Genomic DNA, 14,693 nt, shown 5'->3' with positions numbered 1-14,693 from the left:
GGTAAGGTCAGTGCTTCTTCCTTTTTTTCTGGGACAAGGGTTTATGTGTTTGCGAACTGGATCTAGGAACTGATTTGGATGACATACAATTTGTAGGGGATGAAAGATGTGGTTTTAACTAAATTGTGGTACAAGCATCTCCCCCAACGTTATAGTGCCACTTTTTGTAAAGCTTGGTACCAGTTTATGTAATGTTGATGACATTGCCAGCAGGGTATTGAATCCCTCTTTATGTGGTAGCTACTTCTGTTTCTGGCAGTGGTGGAATGGTGCTCTTCCCTCCCTCTTCGGTAGAAAAGATTTAAAGGGTGTTACGGTATCTAGGCACTGAGGTATAAGACAGACAGCTGTTATTATAGCTAAGCAGTCTGAACTCAGATGCTTGAAATAAAAATTAATTGAAATGTGACTGAAATAGTTATTACCTTTTAAACTTCTGTATAAGAAAAAAAGCATTGAGGTGGTTTGTGTGTGGGGTTTTTTTTGAAGTGTGCTTATCATCCAAGTTCTGCAAAAAAATGTAGTCTGGGAATAATTATTTCAGGATGTTCTTTTAAGTTTTATCTTCTTACTCATGCTGGTGCAGGTTCTCGTGCGTAGGTGAATTCAGAGAGGTCACGGGTGATCAGTGTCTAGGCTGTTTTCAGAGTGGGTAGTAATTAAATAGCAATCTTTTGGAGTGTCTCAAAAAATGGCTCATGCTGGCTTTGGAGGTCAGGAAACTGAGACACCTGTCTCACATCTCATGTGGGAACTGAGGAGCAGTTGGTGTCAAGCAAAGAAAAAGTGAGTAGGGTAGGAAGAGACGGTCGTGGCACTTAGGGACCTGGTTTAGTGGTGGACTTGACAGTGTTAGGTTAATGGTTGGACTCAGTGATCTTAAAGGTCTTTTCCAACCAACCTAAATGGTTCTATGAGAAGAGCGAGATGAGCTGCTCCAGAAGTGGCTTTGTTGATGGCTGTGTCTTCCCAGGACAGCTGGGCTGTTAAAAAGGTCTGTACTTGCTGCCTTCTCCCCAGACGTATGCTGGAAACTGCTGTAGCCTTCTCTAGGAACAGAGCTTTCTCTCCAACCTCGGGGTGTAAAGCCTCAGACATGGTGACCAGTTTTATAAACAGGAGAATGCCAGGAGAAGGGTTTCATTGTATTCATGCCTACTACTGTCTCACATCGAATTTCCAGTGCAGCCTTCAACTTCATGGCGCTGCTTTCAGACTTCACTTTCTCATGTAATACCTTGAAATGCTTTAGCCCTTGGGCCTCTCATTTCATGTCCCATCTTCAAGAAAATCAGAACAGATTGCTTTTCTGATTAGGTGAAATTATCTCTTCATCCTGCCTCTGCAGGAACCAGATTACAATGACAAAGGAAGGTCAGCGGATTTGTGGAAAAACTTAACTTCTTAAAGAGACAAAGTTTATCTGATTGCGGCATCTTTGTCCTGCTTCTCCCTGTGTGATGCTGAAATCTAATTCAAGACAAGTCTGATAGAGAGGTTGGTGTTTCACAGATACCAGCTACTTCCAGCCACAGGAAAATTAGAGCTGAGATGAAAGACATGTAAGTTGGTGCTCCCATCCAGGGCAAGCCTGCGCAGTGAGCTGGGAAGACACCTGTCCCGCTGCTGCTGTTTGACCAGTTAGTGCTGGGCTGCTCGACAAGCTCTCAGCACAGGTGTAGATCAAACACCGCAGCAGCGCTTGTCAGCAATGTGGATGAGCAACGTGTGTATTACAAGGGAGCAGGTTAGGACGCATGGTGGGGAAAACTCGAGCTGCTCATGGAGGGTCTGTGGGGTGGGACAGAAAGGAGGTGATGCAAGAAAAGGTGGAATGGTGGGGTGAGGAATGCTGAAAGTTGGAAGAAAGTAGTGGGGAGAAATTTAATGAAATATAACAAGGGCAAGTGTAGAGTCTTGCATCTGGGCAGGAACAACCCCAGGTTCTAGTATAGGCTGGGGAATGACCTATTAGAGAGCAGTGTAGGGGAAAGGGACCTGGGGGTCCTGGTGGACAGCAGGATGACCATGAGCCAGCACTGTGCCCTTGTGGCCAAGAAGGCCAATGGCATCCTGGGGTGTATTAGAAGGGGGGTGGTTAGTAGGTCGAGAGAGGTTCTCCTTCCCCTCTACTCTGCCCTGCTGAGACCTCATCTGGAATATTGTGTCCAGTTCTGGGCCCCTCAGTTCAAGAAGGACAGGGAACTGCTGCAGAGAGTCCAGCGCAGGGCAACAAAGATGATGGAGGGAGCGGAGTATCTCCCTTATGAGGAAAGGCTGAGGGAGCTGGGGCTCTTTAGCTTGGAGGAGATTGAGGGGTGACCTCATTAATGTTTATGTAAAGGGTGAGTGTCATGAGGATGGAGCCAGACTCTTCTCAGTGACAACCAATGATAGGACAAGGGGCAATGGGTGCAAACTGGAACACAGGAGGTTCCACTTAAATACGAGAAGAAAGTTCTTCTCAGTGAGGGCGACGGAACACTGGAACAGGCTGCCCAGGGAGGTTGTGGAGTCTCCTCTGAAGACATTCAAAACTTGCCTGGATGCCTTCCTGTGTAACCTCATCTGGATGTTCCTGCTCCGGTGGGGAGATTGGACTAGATGATCTTTCGAGGTCCCTTCCAATCCCTAACATCCTGTGATTCTGTGATAACCCTGTGTGTTTGCATTCTCACTTCTCCAACCTGCTCCGCTCAGGTACTTTGGAAATAGTAATGGTTTAATGATTGCAAATGGGTGGGAGAAGGAGTCCGATCTTCAGAGGAGCTGTAACTGACCTCGAAGCTTCTCTTAGACCAGACACTCAAAAAAACAAGCTAATTGTGGTTTTATGAGTCCACTTCTAGAGCTGTGTAGAAGTCGCGTTTGTGGAACTAGAGGCATACAAGTGAAGCAGCTAATCAAAAGCAAATATTTTCAGGAACGTAACCAGCAGCATATGGACAGGGGCCTTCTGATCTCCTTGGCTACTGCTCTGCGAGTGCTGTGGGAAAAGAACAGCGTGTGACCCGAGTCCTCCGGCGCTCTGTGCATGCAGCAGGGCTCGTTAGGTGAGCCGCACAAACATTATTTCCCCTGTGGGCAGGCATAATAATAGGGTGAGGCAAAATTGTTGTGTGTGTCTGTGTACATTCATATTTATGTCTGATCTGTGAACAAAAATCTGGGGTGCCTGAATGCAAAGTGGTGGTTATAGCAAACTGGGTTACTATGGGACTACACATTGTAGCATCTTGTCCAAAACCCCCTCCCAAATGCACTCTGAGCCTCTGCAAGTACTAGAGACCTTCAAGGAGAAACAGGAGGCTTAAGCAGGAGGATGCTGACACAAGATGAATTTCCAACACTCGGAAGCATTTCCTGCTGCTTTGATGAAGTACCAAGATCTCAGCTGTCAATGCAAAAGCATTTTTAGATTATAAGAAATTAAACTGTTTTTTTAGTAGGAAAATCCTTCCCAGTCTCATGGCCGATGGCCAATAAGTCCTGTATGCTCCCTTCCATGTAGCTGTACATGGATAGTTCTCATCCTGGTTGGAATTGTAGAAGCTAAAGCACTTGCTCTTATAGTAGGGTGAGGCAATAATAATCTCAGACTTAGAATTAGACTGTCTGTCAAAATGTGGTATTTTTTAGCATATATAGTGTATTTGAGAGTTTATGTAGCTCTTAGAACAGCTTTAGTGAATGTGTGATACTAATTAAAAATTTTGGTAATTCTGTGGGTAAAGTACTTGAATATAAGCTGTATATATAATTATGTTTTCCAGTTGCCATTTATATATACAGTTTTGGACAGATGGGAATGTCAAAGCAATGCAAATTTTACAGTTTTTCCTTCTAGTGTTACTTTAAAACAAAACCTGCAGAAATGCTTAGTACAGCTCAGACCATGCAGTCACTTCCCCACTATGCCTTATGGCGTGTGGGGAAGAGATTCCTTTAGCGCATATTGCATAAGTTCAAAAAGTCTTGCCATGTTTGTATGGAATGCAGAAGGGGCTGCAGGGACAGAGCTTCATTTTGGTGCTTCTTAACTCTCGAAAGCGTAACTTCAGATTTCTTCTGAGCGGAGTTCCTGTGATTTCTTTTATCGCTACCACTCCCGTGAGTGGTGTGCTCCCCTGGTAAGGAGAGAGCATCACGTGGAATGAAATTGTAGTGTTAGTCCGATCCTCAGGGAGGACTTTAGAATCTCTTTAAAAAGCTGTATGCGTGTTTTTATTTTCTGTATAAAACCATGGACTCAATAGAGAAGCTGGTTTAAGGGCCAGTACATGTTTTGTGTTAATTTGCCCGGTTAACCAGGCTCTGATGACCCTTTAAGCGATGGTGGTGTCACCCTCTTTGCCTTGCTGGCACTGCTCTGTTCCATAGTTGCTACCGTGCGCTCTTAAGCGATCTAAATTGCCATAATCAGAGCAAGGGCCAACACGCTGATTCTCTGCTTCACTTACCTGCGCTGCTGCTCGTTGTTCGCGGTAAATGGGACTGCGAACCTCCCGGCTTGGCTGGTTTCGGTCTCCCCGCTCCCTTTACCCGCTGTTTTTTGGGGGAAAGCTGGCGGTAGGAGGAAGGCCGAGGAAAGCCGCCAGATGGCAATGTCTCCCCAGCCCTCAGCGCTCCCGGCTCCGGCCGCCGCTCCCGGCTCCGGCCGCCGCTCCCGGTCCGACCCCGGGCTTTGTCTGTCTCTTGTTTATAACCATGAAGGTATTAATTGTGTTTGCTGGAAGATAATGGTTGTTTCCAGCAATGCCTTATAGGGTAGTTAATAAAGCTGTTGTCTGTCTATCATTTTAATTATCTTTGGGCGTTTTTCTGGCTACTGTTTGGTGCTGAGAGAGAAGTGATCCAGTAGTTGGGCACTTATTTAAAGAAATTCATAATGCATGTGTCTGTCTAGCAAGCATCTCTCCTCTGGATGAAGGTACGTAGTAGGTCAGACCCCGGACTTTTTCATGGGTGGAATTGCAGAATTCAGCAGAGTTAATCTAAGAAATATAATTCCTAACAACTCCAAGAACAAACTTTTTACCCAACCTTTTTCTGTTTCTGTATTTGAAGAATGCCCTCTCCTGCATAGCTTGCTTGCCCATTTTCCAATAGACTGTCATGGAAATGATAGCAGACAGGGACCAATGTGCTTCCCATGGGAAAAGAATGTTGGGAATTGTGTCTACCCGCTTTAGGGCAGCGATCACGGGCAGTTCCCATGACTAGGAGACGCATAGGAATTAATTACTGTTCTTGGGCCTTGGTAGCGCTACAGCTAGAATCCATGTGATGGACTGGTCCTATACCCTGGAGCAGACTTGTGATGAAGAAAGGGTGGGGGGAAGGTGCTTAGTAAATAATTGCTCAGGCCAACAGCACTGTTTCCTTAGCTATTGAGGGTCCTTGCGGTTTCATGCCTCGCAGCCGTGTTTGTTTCTGCCTGATTCACCAGTGGAGTGGAAATTTTGTTTCTTCATTTCCTTATCGTTATTTATTGCTGTCAGCAAATAGTAATTTAAAAACATCAGCAGTGATTGCAACAAAGAGGAGATTAGAAGGAAAAAAATTATTGGCAAATGCTTTCTAGTAAGAGGAAGAAATATGGAAAATTAATGAAAAAATTCGGAATGAGTAGTGCTGGTTTTTATTACCTAGCCTTCCCTGTTGTGTCAGGAGTGAGTACATTATGCCATGTAGAAACTATTTATGCCTGAATTCATCCGTACCCACTACTTTATGTGGAAAGAGGGCCACTTCTTCACAGGCTGTGGCTACTGCGTTTGGACTGCCTTGTAATTTAGGACATTCTTCCTGAAAATCAAGCTCATCTTTCAGGGACCTCCTGAGTTGCATCTGAAACCTCAGAAATTGTTTGACTCCCAAGCTTTCGATGGTGATGGTGGCAGTCTCATTGGCTTCATTTCACCTCTTCTTTCTTTGTGCAAGTGAGGCCGGAGTGAAACCGCACAGCACTGAAGAAAGATACTCTTGTTATCTTGTGGTTGTCTTTCCATTCTCAGTTAATTTGAGGTTTTTCTTCCTCTTTAAGAGAAGAGTCTAGAAAAGACTCCCACCCTGCTTGTAGCCCTTAGATCAAGAGAGATGGAATAGCAGAGCAGTGATGCTGTTTTGTTTGCTTACATCTTTTATGAAAAATATTTTATTTCTTTTAAACCACTGCCTTTATCTTGACAAAGATGCTCTGACCGTACACTCCTTGCAAGCCAATGCCGTTGTTACTCGCTGAGCATTTCCAGACCCTGTTTTAGTCAGAGAACCTGAAGAAGTGCTGCGAAACCCAAATCTTCCCACTTGTATCCATCAGAGCTGTTTCTAGTGACAGATTCTCAAGCAAAAGTGTTTTCTTCTGTATAGAGTAAGAAACGAGCTTTTCTGTGCGCAAGTTACTGAACGGGGGATTTTTGATTATTGCTTTCTGAGACATCTATAATTTTTTACAGGTAGAAAGTCAACAGAACAGAAAATTAACATGTAGGAGGCAAAGAAATACTTAATTTTTCAGTTAGTTTTTTTATTTCAATCAATAGTTTAACAAGTGCTTAAACTTCCCCGGCAGTTTAATCTTGAACGTAGAAGAAAAATATCTTCTATAACTTTACAAAAATAAAAAAGATTTCTTTTAAATCCAGCACTTTAAGCAAGCACACTCCAATTCAAGCAAGACAGACATTATATCTTCAAATATGGACTTCTGTTAGTAAAAATGACATTCTACCACAGGGCAGCAGGCACAATATGTAAACGGTATAGGAACAGAGTAACAACACTTGTTTTGGTTTTTCTGATCCCTTTTGTCCTTTTTCTGAAATAGAACCTGTTAAAACGATTTGCCCAAGAACTTCTTCAGGTTACCATTTGTTCTGTCAGGTGGCTCCTTGAGTAGGATATTACCGAGGGAAAAACTTTCACCTGTCCTGGCAACATTGGCAGTTATTGAAGATACCAACATGAATTGTTTCATTTTTTTAAAACTTCTGCATTTTGGTATGGCACATGTCACTCAGTTTGTAGGTCTTCCACTGCTAAATCACTTGCAGCTTAACTTCTTTAGCAGCCAGGGCTGCCAGCACATGAGGTCAGGTTGGAGAAATAGAATGAATGGAATATATTGTGTCACAAATGTATATGGTGCTGTGCAGCAGTTAATTTAGCGCATGATGAAACCGAAAGATCAAGGAAGCTTAGCTCCTAGTTTTGTGCCTGTAGCTTAGGAGAAGCCTTGCAGAGAACATGGCTTGGCAAATAAACTGCACTCTGCAGACTGACTTACATTTTTGCCAAACTTGGCTTCTGTTGGCTAATAGAAAAATAAAGAAAAATATATAGGCACAAAGAGGGAAGCTGGTGCAGCATGTGCTAAGAACACAGATCTTAAAATTGTGTTTCTGATCAACACTACAAATAAACTAGAGGAACCCCAAATCAGATTTCTGGCCATGCATTATGAAGGCTTTTTAAAAGTGCTTCCTTTTTAACTATCTCTAGGTGACAGAAGGAAAAAATGCAGTTCTTGTACAATTTGTACATTGTGTCACATTTGCATTTGGTGTAATTGTAAGCCTTGGAAAACCTGGAGTTTTTAAAGTCCATGATTCAAATCACAGTTGAGGCATGAATGTGCTTTTCAGAGGTAAGAACTAGACAAGTCTTTCTCTTGAAACTGTTGTAATATTTCTGACGTTAAGTAATTTACAGAGAAGCCACAAAGCACTAATAAACTGTAGATCATTGCCTTGATGAGTGTCAAACATCGTGCTGTGGGGCAGTTCCTTTGCTCTCGGCTTCAATCCTGCATCACAAGCACGTGCAGATTTTAGCTGGGACTGAGTTGTGTGGCATTTGCATAGGCAAGGAACAGGACCTGACAATTTCTAGCCATTGATATTTTTACCAGAGATGAGACCAACTAATGTGGGAATGGTTGGTGGTGGTGGAAGAAGCTTGTCTCATGATCTGAGGAACATTATGCCATACCCATCCTCATAAATAAAGACTAACATTAATTCAGTCACGCCACTGCGTCTCAAACAGAACAAAGCTAGTATTTGAGTATTTATACTTGTTTAACTATCTTGTAACTTATAGTATTTATACTTATTTAACACTCTTATAATAGCTCTGTAACTCACTTGGAGATATGCTGGTGTCAATCTGCTGAATACAAAACTCAAGCCTAGCTAGAGAAAACCAAACTCCATCCTGGTTCCTAGCGTGTCTTTCAGAGGCATTGTGTCTTGTTCTTGACTCTCTAGTTAAATTGTGCTCCTGATGCCTCCCTACCAGTAACTGATCCAGAACTGACTCTTCAAGTAGGTTTGACTGTGTGGAGCAGAGAAAACCATCAAGAAATGCGGATCAGATCAGCTGTTGTTCATAGGGCTTGATTCATCTTGGGGAGTTTGCTTTCAGCTCCTTCCAGCAGGCTGAAGGAAGATCTGATATTGGATGGATGGATGGATGAACACTTTCTCTGGTGACTCCTGAGCCATCCTGAGCTCCGTTCCTGACTCTTAGTGAGTTTTTTGTGACTTTTCATCTATCTGAGGAAAAAACATGAAAGATGCGATCTGACCTGGCAGTGAGAGGCTAGGATTGTTCCTTCCCCCCTTTCCTCCTGCTGTCTCAAAATGAGATGAACTAGTTTTTTTCCCATTGTGAGGAAATTTGCATCCAAGACTGATGCCAGCTTCGAAAAACTGTCAAGAAGGCATTGATTTTTGAGGAGGTAGGCAGACCGAGCATAGCCATTTGCTACTCAAAGGGCTTTTTCCTGCTGATTTTGCTAGTGAGGTCCATGCTGTCACTGCTTTCTAAGAATGTTTTTGCTATAGCAGACAGTACGAAGACTCACCTGTGTAAAGCTGAAAGACCTCATTCAGGACATACTTTTCCTGTGATGCTGAAAATAACAAACTAAGAGCTTCTTTCCCCCGTAGTACTAGACTGAGCATCTAGAAGCTGCTGATTCTGATGAAGAGACACTATGACCTTACTACTTATGTTTCTTATGCAGGTTTTTGCCCTCTCTGTGAGGTGAACCAAAACATGGTGTATATACCTGTAGAAGCCACAGCCCAAATGCCACAAAGTTAAGCAGTACCCTCAGCTTGCTCTCCATGAAAGCAGGGGAGCATGGTTCATCCATGAACTTGTAACTCCTTGCCGGCCTTAAATATCTCCCCTACTGCCTCTCCAGCCTTTGCTCTGATTCACATCAGTGTGCACACAAAGATTTGCCATGGAGGGAAACCTGAGGGCTTCCTGGGCAGGGTCTTGTTGAAGAACGCTCTGAGGGCTGTGCTGATCCACCTTCCCAGCAGTGTCTCCCCAAACCAACACCGATTTAAACTCCCTGAAACCATGGTATGTGTTGGGACAGTCCGGCACGGAGAAAAGGGAGGACATGGCTGCAGTTGTGCAGCTCTTGCTCCTCCCTCTGGTAAGACTGGGACATTTTTCCCTCCATCAGATGGATGCGGGTGCATTTCCAGCTGCTTTCTGGCTCTTCTAGGGGCCAGGGTGTACTTGCTGCTGAAAATCTTTACTTCTTCCCACATGAGGTCATATTGCTAAAAATACACCGCTAAATAGGGTTGCAGAACGTGTTGGAGCCCACTTAGAATCATAGAACAGTTTGGGTTGGAAGTGACATGTAAAGGTCATCTAGTCCAACCCCCTGCCATGAGCAGGGACATCTTCAACTAGACCAGGTTGCTCAGAGCCCCGTCCAGCCTGGCCTGGAATGTCTCCAGGGATGGGGCATCTACCACCTCTCTGGGCAACCTGGGCCAGTGTTTCACCACCCTCATTGTAAAAAATTTCTTCCTTGTGTGTAGTCTGAATCTCCCTTGTTTAGTTTAAAACCATTATGCCTTGTCCTGTCATAATATGGCCTTCTAAAAAGTCTGTCCCCACCTTTCTTATAGGCTCCTTTTAAGTACTTTTTAAATTGTCCACCTGGCTGACACAAAATCCAAGGCACAGATACTGCATGCAGAGTATGTAAGGCCTCAGGAATATGAAAACAGAAGAAGTCCCTGCAGCCTTGTGTTGGCAACTTACCTGGGCTGTGTACATTTGACGGAAAAATGCTGCTTCTGTCTGGTTTTAAGGGGACTTGGCTGTAACTACGCACTAGGTACAAAGGGAGACCTTGAAGCAATTACATAGCTAAGGAAATTGAATGAGAAAATATTAAACCACTGGTTATTTTTACAACTTAATGATTGTAAAAATAGCTTAAATTACTTGGAATATTTTTTTTAATTAGAGGTATGAACCGTTTAGCACTGTCTGAACACAGGGCTGTTGATTTGATGTTCCTTTTTTGTGTTATGAGCTGTGAGATAAGGACAAGATAAATCCTTATGGGTTTCCTCCTTATATACATATCTACATCAGAGCTGTGAAGTCAGAGGCAGAAGCTGCTCTCACAGTACTGGCACGACACCGAGCCCTTCCCCAGAGCTAAATTCTGATGAGAACCCCAGCACCGGGGAGAAGAGTACCACAGTGGTAAGATGGAGAGACGACCGAAGCAGGATCTTAATGTTCACCTCAGCAATTAAAAAAAAAAAAAAAAATAAAAGGAGACCCCCTCCCTCCACCCCAGAAGTCTGCAGTCCTAAAGTGCAATTACTTTTGTGCAGTCATGTCAGGCCAGGGATCAGACTGGATGAAGTTCAAAGCACAAACATCAAACGAGTGCTGTTCTGGATTCAAGGAGGAGGGGGGAAGTAAGGAAAAGAACAACAGTTCTCAGGCATTCAAGTGCATCAAGAAAATAAATGTCCCTTTCTTTTGGAAGAAAAACAACCCCCAGTCTGGTGGATTCCTGGCTTTGTAGTCATGAAAAATAAGTTGTGTTTTTTTTTTTTCACTTCTAGCTGAGAATGTCCCAATATGACACAGTACAAATAAACAACACCAAAGCAAGAGCTGGGGCCTTGGGATATTTTTCTGGTGCCCTGCTGCTATACAGCCTTATTTTATTCTCTTCTGGTGACTCCTCAGCTCTGGGTACTGATGAAGCGCACTGAATTAAAGGCATCTGGTAGGAAGTGGCTCTCTTCTCTGGTCGGTCGGGGCTGGACCCGTCGCTCGGTCTCTGGCCGTTGTACAGCAAGTACCTGCCCCGGGCGTCCTGCTCCATTTTGAAGATTTCATACTCGGTGTGAGGTAGGCGGATGCCGAGCGCGATGCAGCCGTTCGTGTGGGTGACGTCTTGCTGAACCCCGACCTGCCAGGACCCCTGAGCTCCACACTCGTTCCCATTGAAGACGTTGAGCAGAGAGGCTGTGGATATATCCATGGGAGTGACCTTCATGTGATTCACTGCAGGAGGGGAAGAGAGGAGCTGTCAGCAGAGGGACAAAAGCAAAGGCAATGTGTGGATTGGGGTGCACCTGTCAGATGAGAACTGTCCCTGCTTGTTCGTTCTTAAATCAATTTTTTTATATTGCCGATGCGGCCAGCAAATTTGTTTGCAATGTTTTACGTCTTTGACGTAATTCATTCTATCACAGAACACATGCGCGCACAAACTCAGTTGAAGAAAACCTGATGGCCGCATATCTCAGTCAGAGATTAAGCAGAGCTTTTCATAAATTCCAGGCGATCATTTACAGATAAAGCCTGGTTGGTTGGTTATATTAGGAGATAGGTAAAAGAGGAAACAATAAAACTGTACTCATGTTTTATTACCATCCATATTAATCCATAAGTAGGGCTGTTTAGAATGTATTTTTCCTAATTTTTAACAGATGTTACCCTGTAAAGCTAATCAAATAATTATTTCCAATTGGAAATTTTGGAAAGTACCACAGCGGCATTATCTTCCTATATTACCTGTCCTTTTTTGCATGAATTATAAAGTATTGCTTACCTACAGAGGGATGCTTTTTCTCATATCTAAACAGTGGCTACAGCTTGCAGTATCAGATGTAGAAGTGCTGCAGCTTCTGCGGTTCCAAGTTGCCTGTATTTCTAAGGAGCTTCAGGCACATAAAGTTTTATTTTTCAGGCAAGTGTAAAACGCTAGGAAAAGCTAAATCAAATGAGCCTATGGAAGCTGAATAGAGGTTATTCCTGGTGTGCATTTTACACTGTGTATCAGGAAAATGGTGTCTGAATGGATCAACGTTGACCAAAACAGAAGAAAAGAACCAGGCCTCATGCCTCCTAACACACCCAAATCCCAAATTCTCTTGCAGGTCATTAACAGCATATGCGTCTTTTTATAGTAAGGTTTGTTGGAAGTTTCATTCTGAGGTTTTATAAACAGATATTTGACTCAATGGCTCTACAGTTTGCATTATTTGTCCTAACTGGTGTAAAAGCTCATCTATAGATAAGTGAACCTAAAAGTTTTACTAAAACTGAATTATTGACCTCATAGTGAGGTAGGCCAGAAATTCAAGCAAAACCTGGGTTCCTCCCCAGGAGCTTAGCTGGCACATGTTGCATGCAGCTGTGAAGAGCAAAAGCTCTGACAGGCAAGGATCTCTCCTGCCTTCTATGAAAATCACAGACTGCTGAATCATTTCTTATAGTTAGCTGCTTTCCTAAATTAGAGCCATGCAAGAAGCTGTATGTTTCTCACATGGTGACTGAAATAAGGAGGAGAAGAGCCCACAGAGTGCTTGGGGCTTCCAGAGGCTCTGCCGGGGCTGCTGCCACGGTAGGACGGCGTGTTTTGGAGATGTTTGCTTCTATGAGTGGTTAAAGCCGCTGAGCTCTCTCTAAGCAGGGTGCTACGGGGCTGTTTGCACAGCAGGGCTGCTCAGCCGCAGGGACCTGGCTGGCGTCGCCACTGAGCGCTGCTTCCCAAAGTACTCAAGGGGTTTTGGTTGGATACATCCAGTCGTCACTGTGGCGGGATTAATCAGACCTGTCTTTAGAGACATCCTTACTTGCTCTAGGGCCCCTTGGAAGCTGATGAAAAGATACGTGCTTGCTGCTGCTGCTGTATCTGTCTTAACCAGAAAATGGATTATACCACTTTTGACCTGAAATGCCCTCTGAAGGTGCATTTTTCTCCCTATTGAAGGAGGCCTATAACACAGATCTATTCTCAGACACTTTGCTTAGATGCTTGAAGTCTGGCCACTGGACTCAAACACTTAGTGATGTGAAATCTTATTTTCTTGTGCTGCACTTAAAGATCTCTGCCTCAAATGAGAATTGCTTCAGTGGTGTGAAATACCATGCAGCTGTGTAGTTTGGCTGGGCATTCACACAGTGTCTGTGGACTTTCCAGGAGATGACTAACTCCTGAAAATGACAGAATGAAACCATCAGCGACCAAACTTATGAGCAAACTCTGCTCTGGTGCATAACTATGAGGCCACCTTCACTGCCAGTGTAGCAAGCCACTCTACCTTTGAACACAAACTCCGTGCCGCCCATCACTTTGGACGAGTGCACCCCCCGGCTGTAGCGTCCCTTGGCATAGATGGTGAAGGTGGGGTGCTTGCAGATGGGGTCGGAGTAGTGGTAGTAGTGACCCTCCCAGGTGTTGTTGTTGTCGTGGAAGATGAAGTGCCGAGTGAGGAAGAGGACCTCTGGTCGCACCTCGCAGCGCTGGCTCACCCACTCTCCGTGTAGCCCGATAGTCAGATCCGCCTTGGGGGGTAAGATGGGAGGATGGTGCTCGTCTGACCGGTAGATGATTCTGCACGCAATGCATGTGCGGTCATGGTTCTGAAATGAAGCAGACAGAAACCCTCGTTAGGCATTACCTGTCATAGAGGGAACTGAATCAGGCCATACGTTTCATGTTGAAGTGACACCGGCTCAACATTTTAAAGAATATGTTGTTATTTCTTATCTTTTTAATGTCCTCCTGCAGATTCTCACCCTTCAAAGCACCTGAAACATGGCACCACTTGGTTTTGTATGTATAAGACTGCACAGCAGGAGTGGAGTTAGGAGATTAATTTCCTCATCTGTGTTTCTCTGAAATGAATGTTTTAGTTCAGCTTTTTATTGGATCTAGAAAAGGCTGACTTCATGCTTATGAGAATCTGGCAGATGGTAATTTACTACGGTAGGGATCTGGCAACTGAGTACTGTAGATGGACACGGGTGTCCTAAGTACATTTTCCAGTTGGGTAGCAGCCTGGGAGAATAGTAACCAGCTATTTTAAACTTCTTCAGCTTTTACGAGCCCTAACACAAGCTCATGAAGGGTACAACACGGCTGGCTGCCCCTGGACGTGGTGAAAGCTTGATGTCCCTTTCCAGCAAGAAGGGGGTCCGTGGTGCCTGCTCACTGCTGCGGGCCAAGCACCAGCCCCAAACAGCCAGGTACCACCAGCCCCCAACAGCCGGGTACCGCCAGCCCCATCTGTGAGTGCCGGGGGTGTCTTACGAGGGGCATGCAGGCTCCAAGCCCACGGCAGGAGGGGAGGGAATTTCACGCTGAGGCTTCCACCTCCTGACACCAGAAAACGAAACAACAAAGACCCATGCCTTGTTCCTAAGGCTATTTCTGCCTCTGCAAGGTTTTCTCTTGTTGGCAGATGAGTTTGGCTTAGCTATTCTCTTTTCAAACTCTGTTTTGTGGGGTTCTTTTGTTTTTGTTTTTTTTTTTCAATGGCAAGAGAGATGGCAGCATTATTATTTGTCTCTGCTGTGCTTAACCTTGAAGTAAATTTTATGGACCGATAAAGGAT

The 14,693-nt window shown here is 44.3% G+C and overlaps 1 protein-coding gene across 1 annotated transcript in view; it reads right to left on the bottom strand.

Annotated features, from left to right (window-relative positions):
• Window positions 1–10,465: 10,465 nt before the first annotated feature.
• The window catches only part of APCDD1 (APC down-regulated 1), a 29,006-nt gene continuing 24,778 nt past the window's right edge, over window positions 10,466–14,693 (bottom strand). Inside the window, exons 4-5 of the mRNA XM_065629271.1 lie at window positions 13,398–13,719; window positions 10,466–11,352 (exon numbers count right to left, since the gene is read on the bottom strand). Coding sequence (XP_065485343.1) covers window positions 10,901–11,352; window positions 13,398–13,719 — 774 coding nt within the window. The 3' untranslated portion in view covers window positions 10,466–10,900. The remainder of the gene's footprint in view (window positions 11,353–13,397; window positions 13,720–14,693) is intronic.

The sequence above is a fragment of the Caloenas nicobarica genome, chromosome 2 (genome assembly GCF_036013445.1).
Source record: "Caloenas nicobarica isolate bCalNic1 chromosome 2, bCalNic1.hap1, whole genome shotgun sequence".
In the NCBI taxonomy this organism is placed as follows: Eukaryota; Metazoa; Chordata; class Aves; order Columbiformes; family Columbidae; genus Caloenas; species Caloenas nicobarica.
This window is presented reverse-complemented; position numbering and strand designations above follow the sequence as displayed.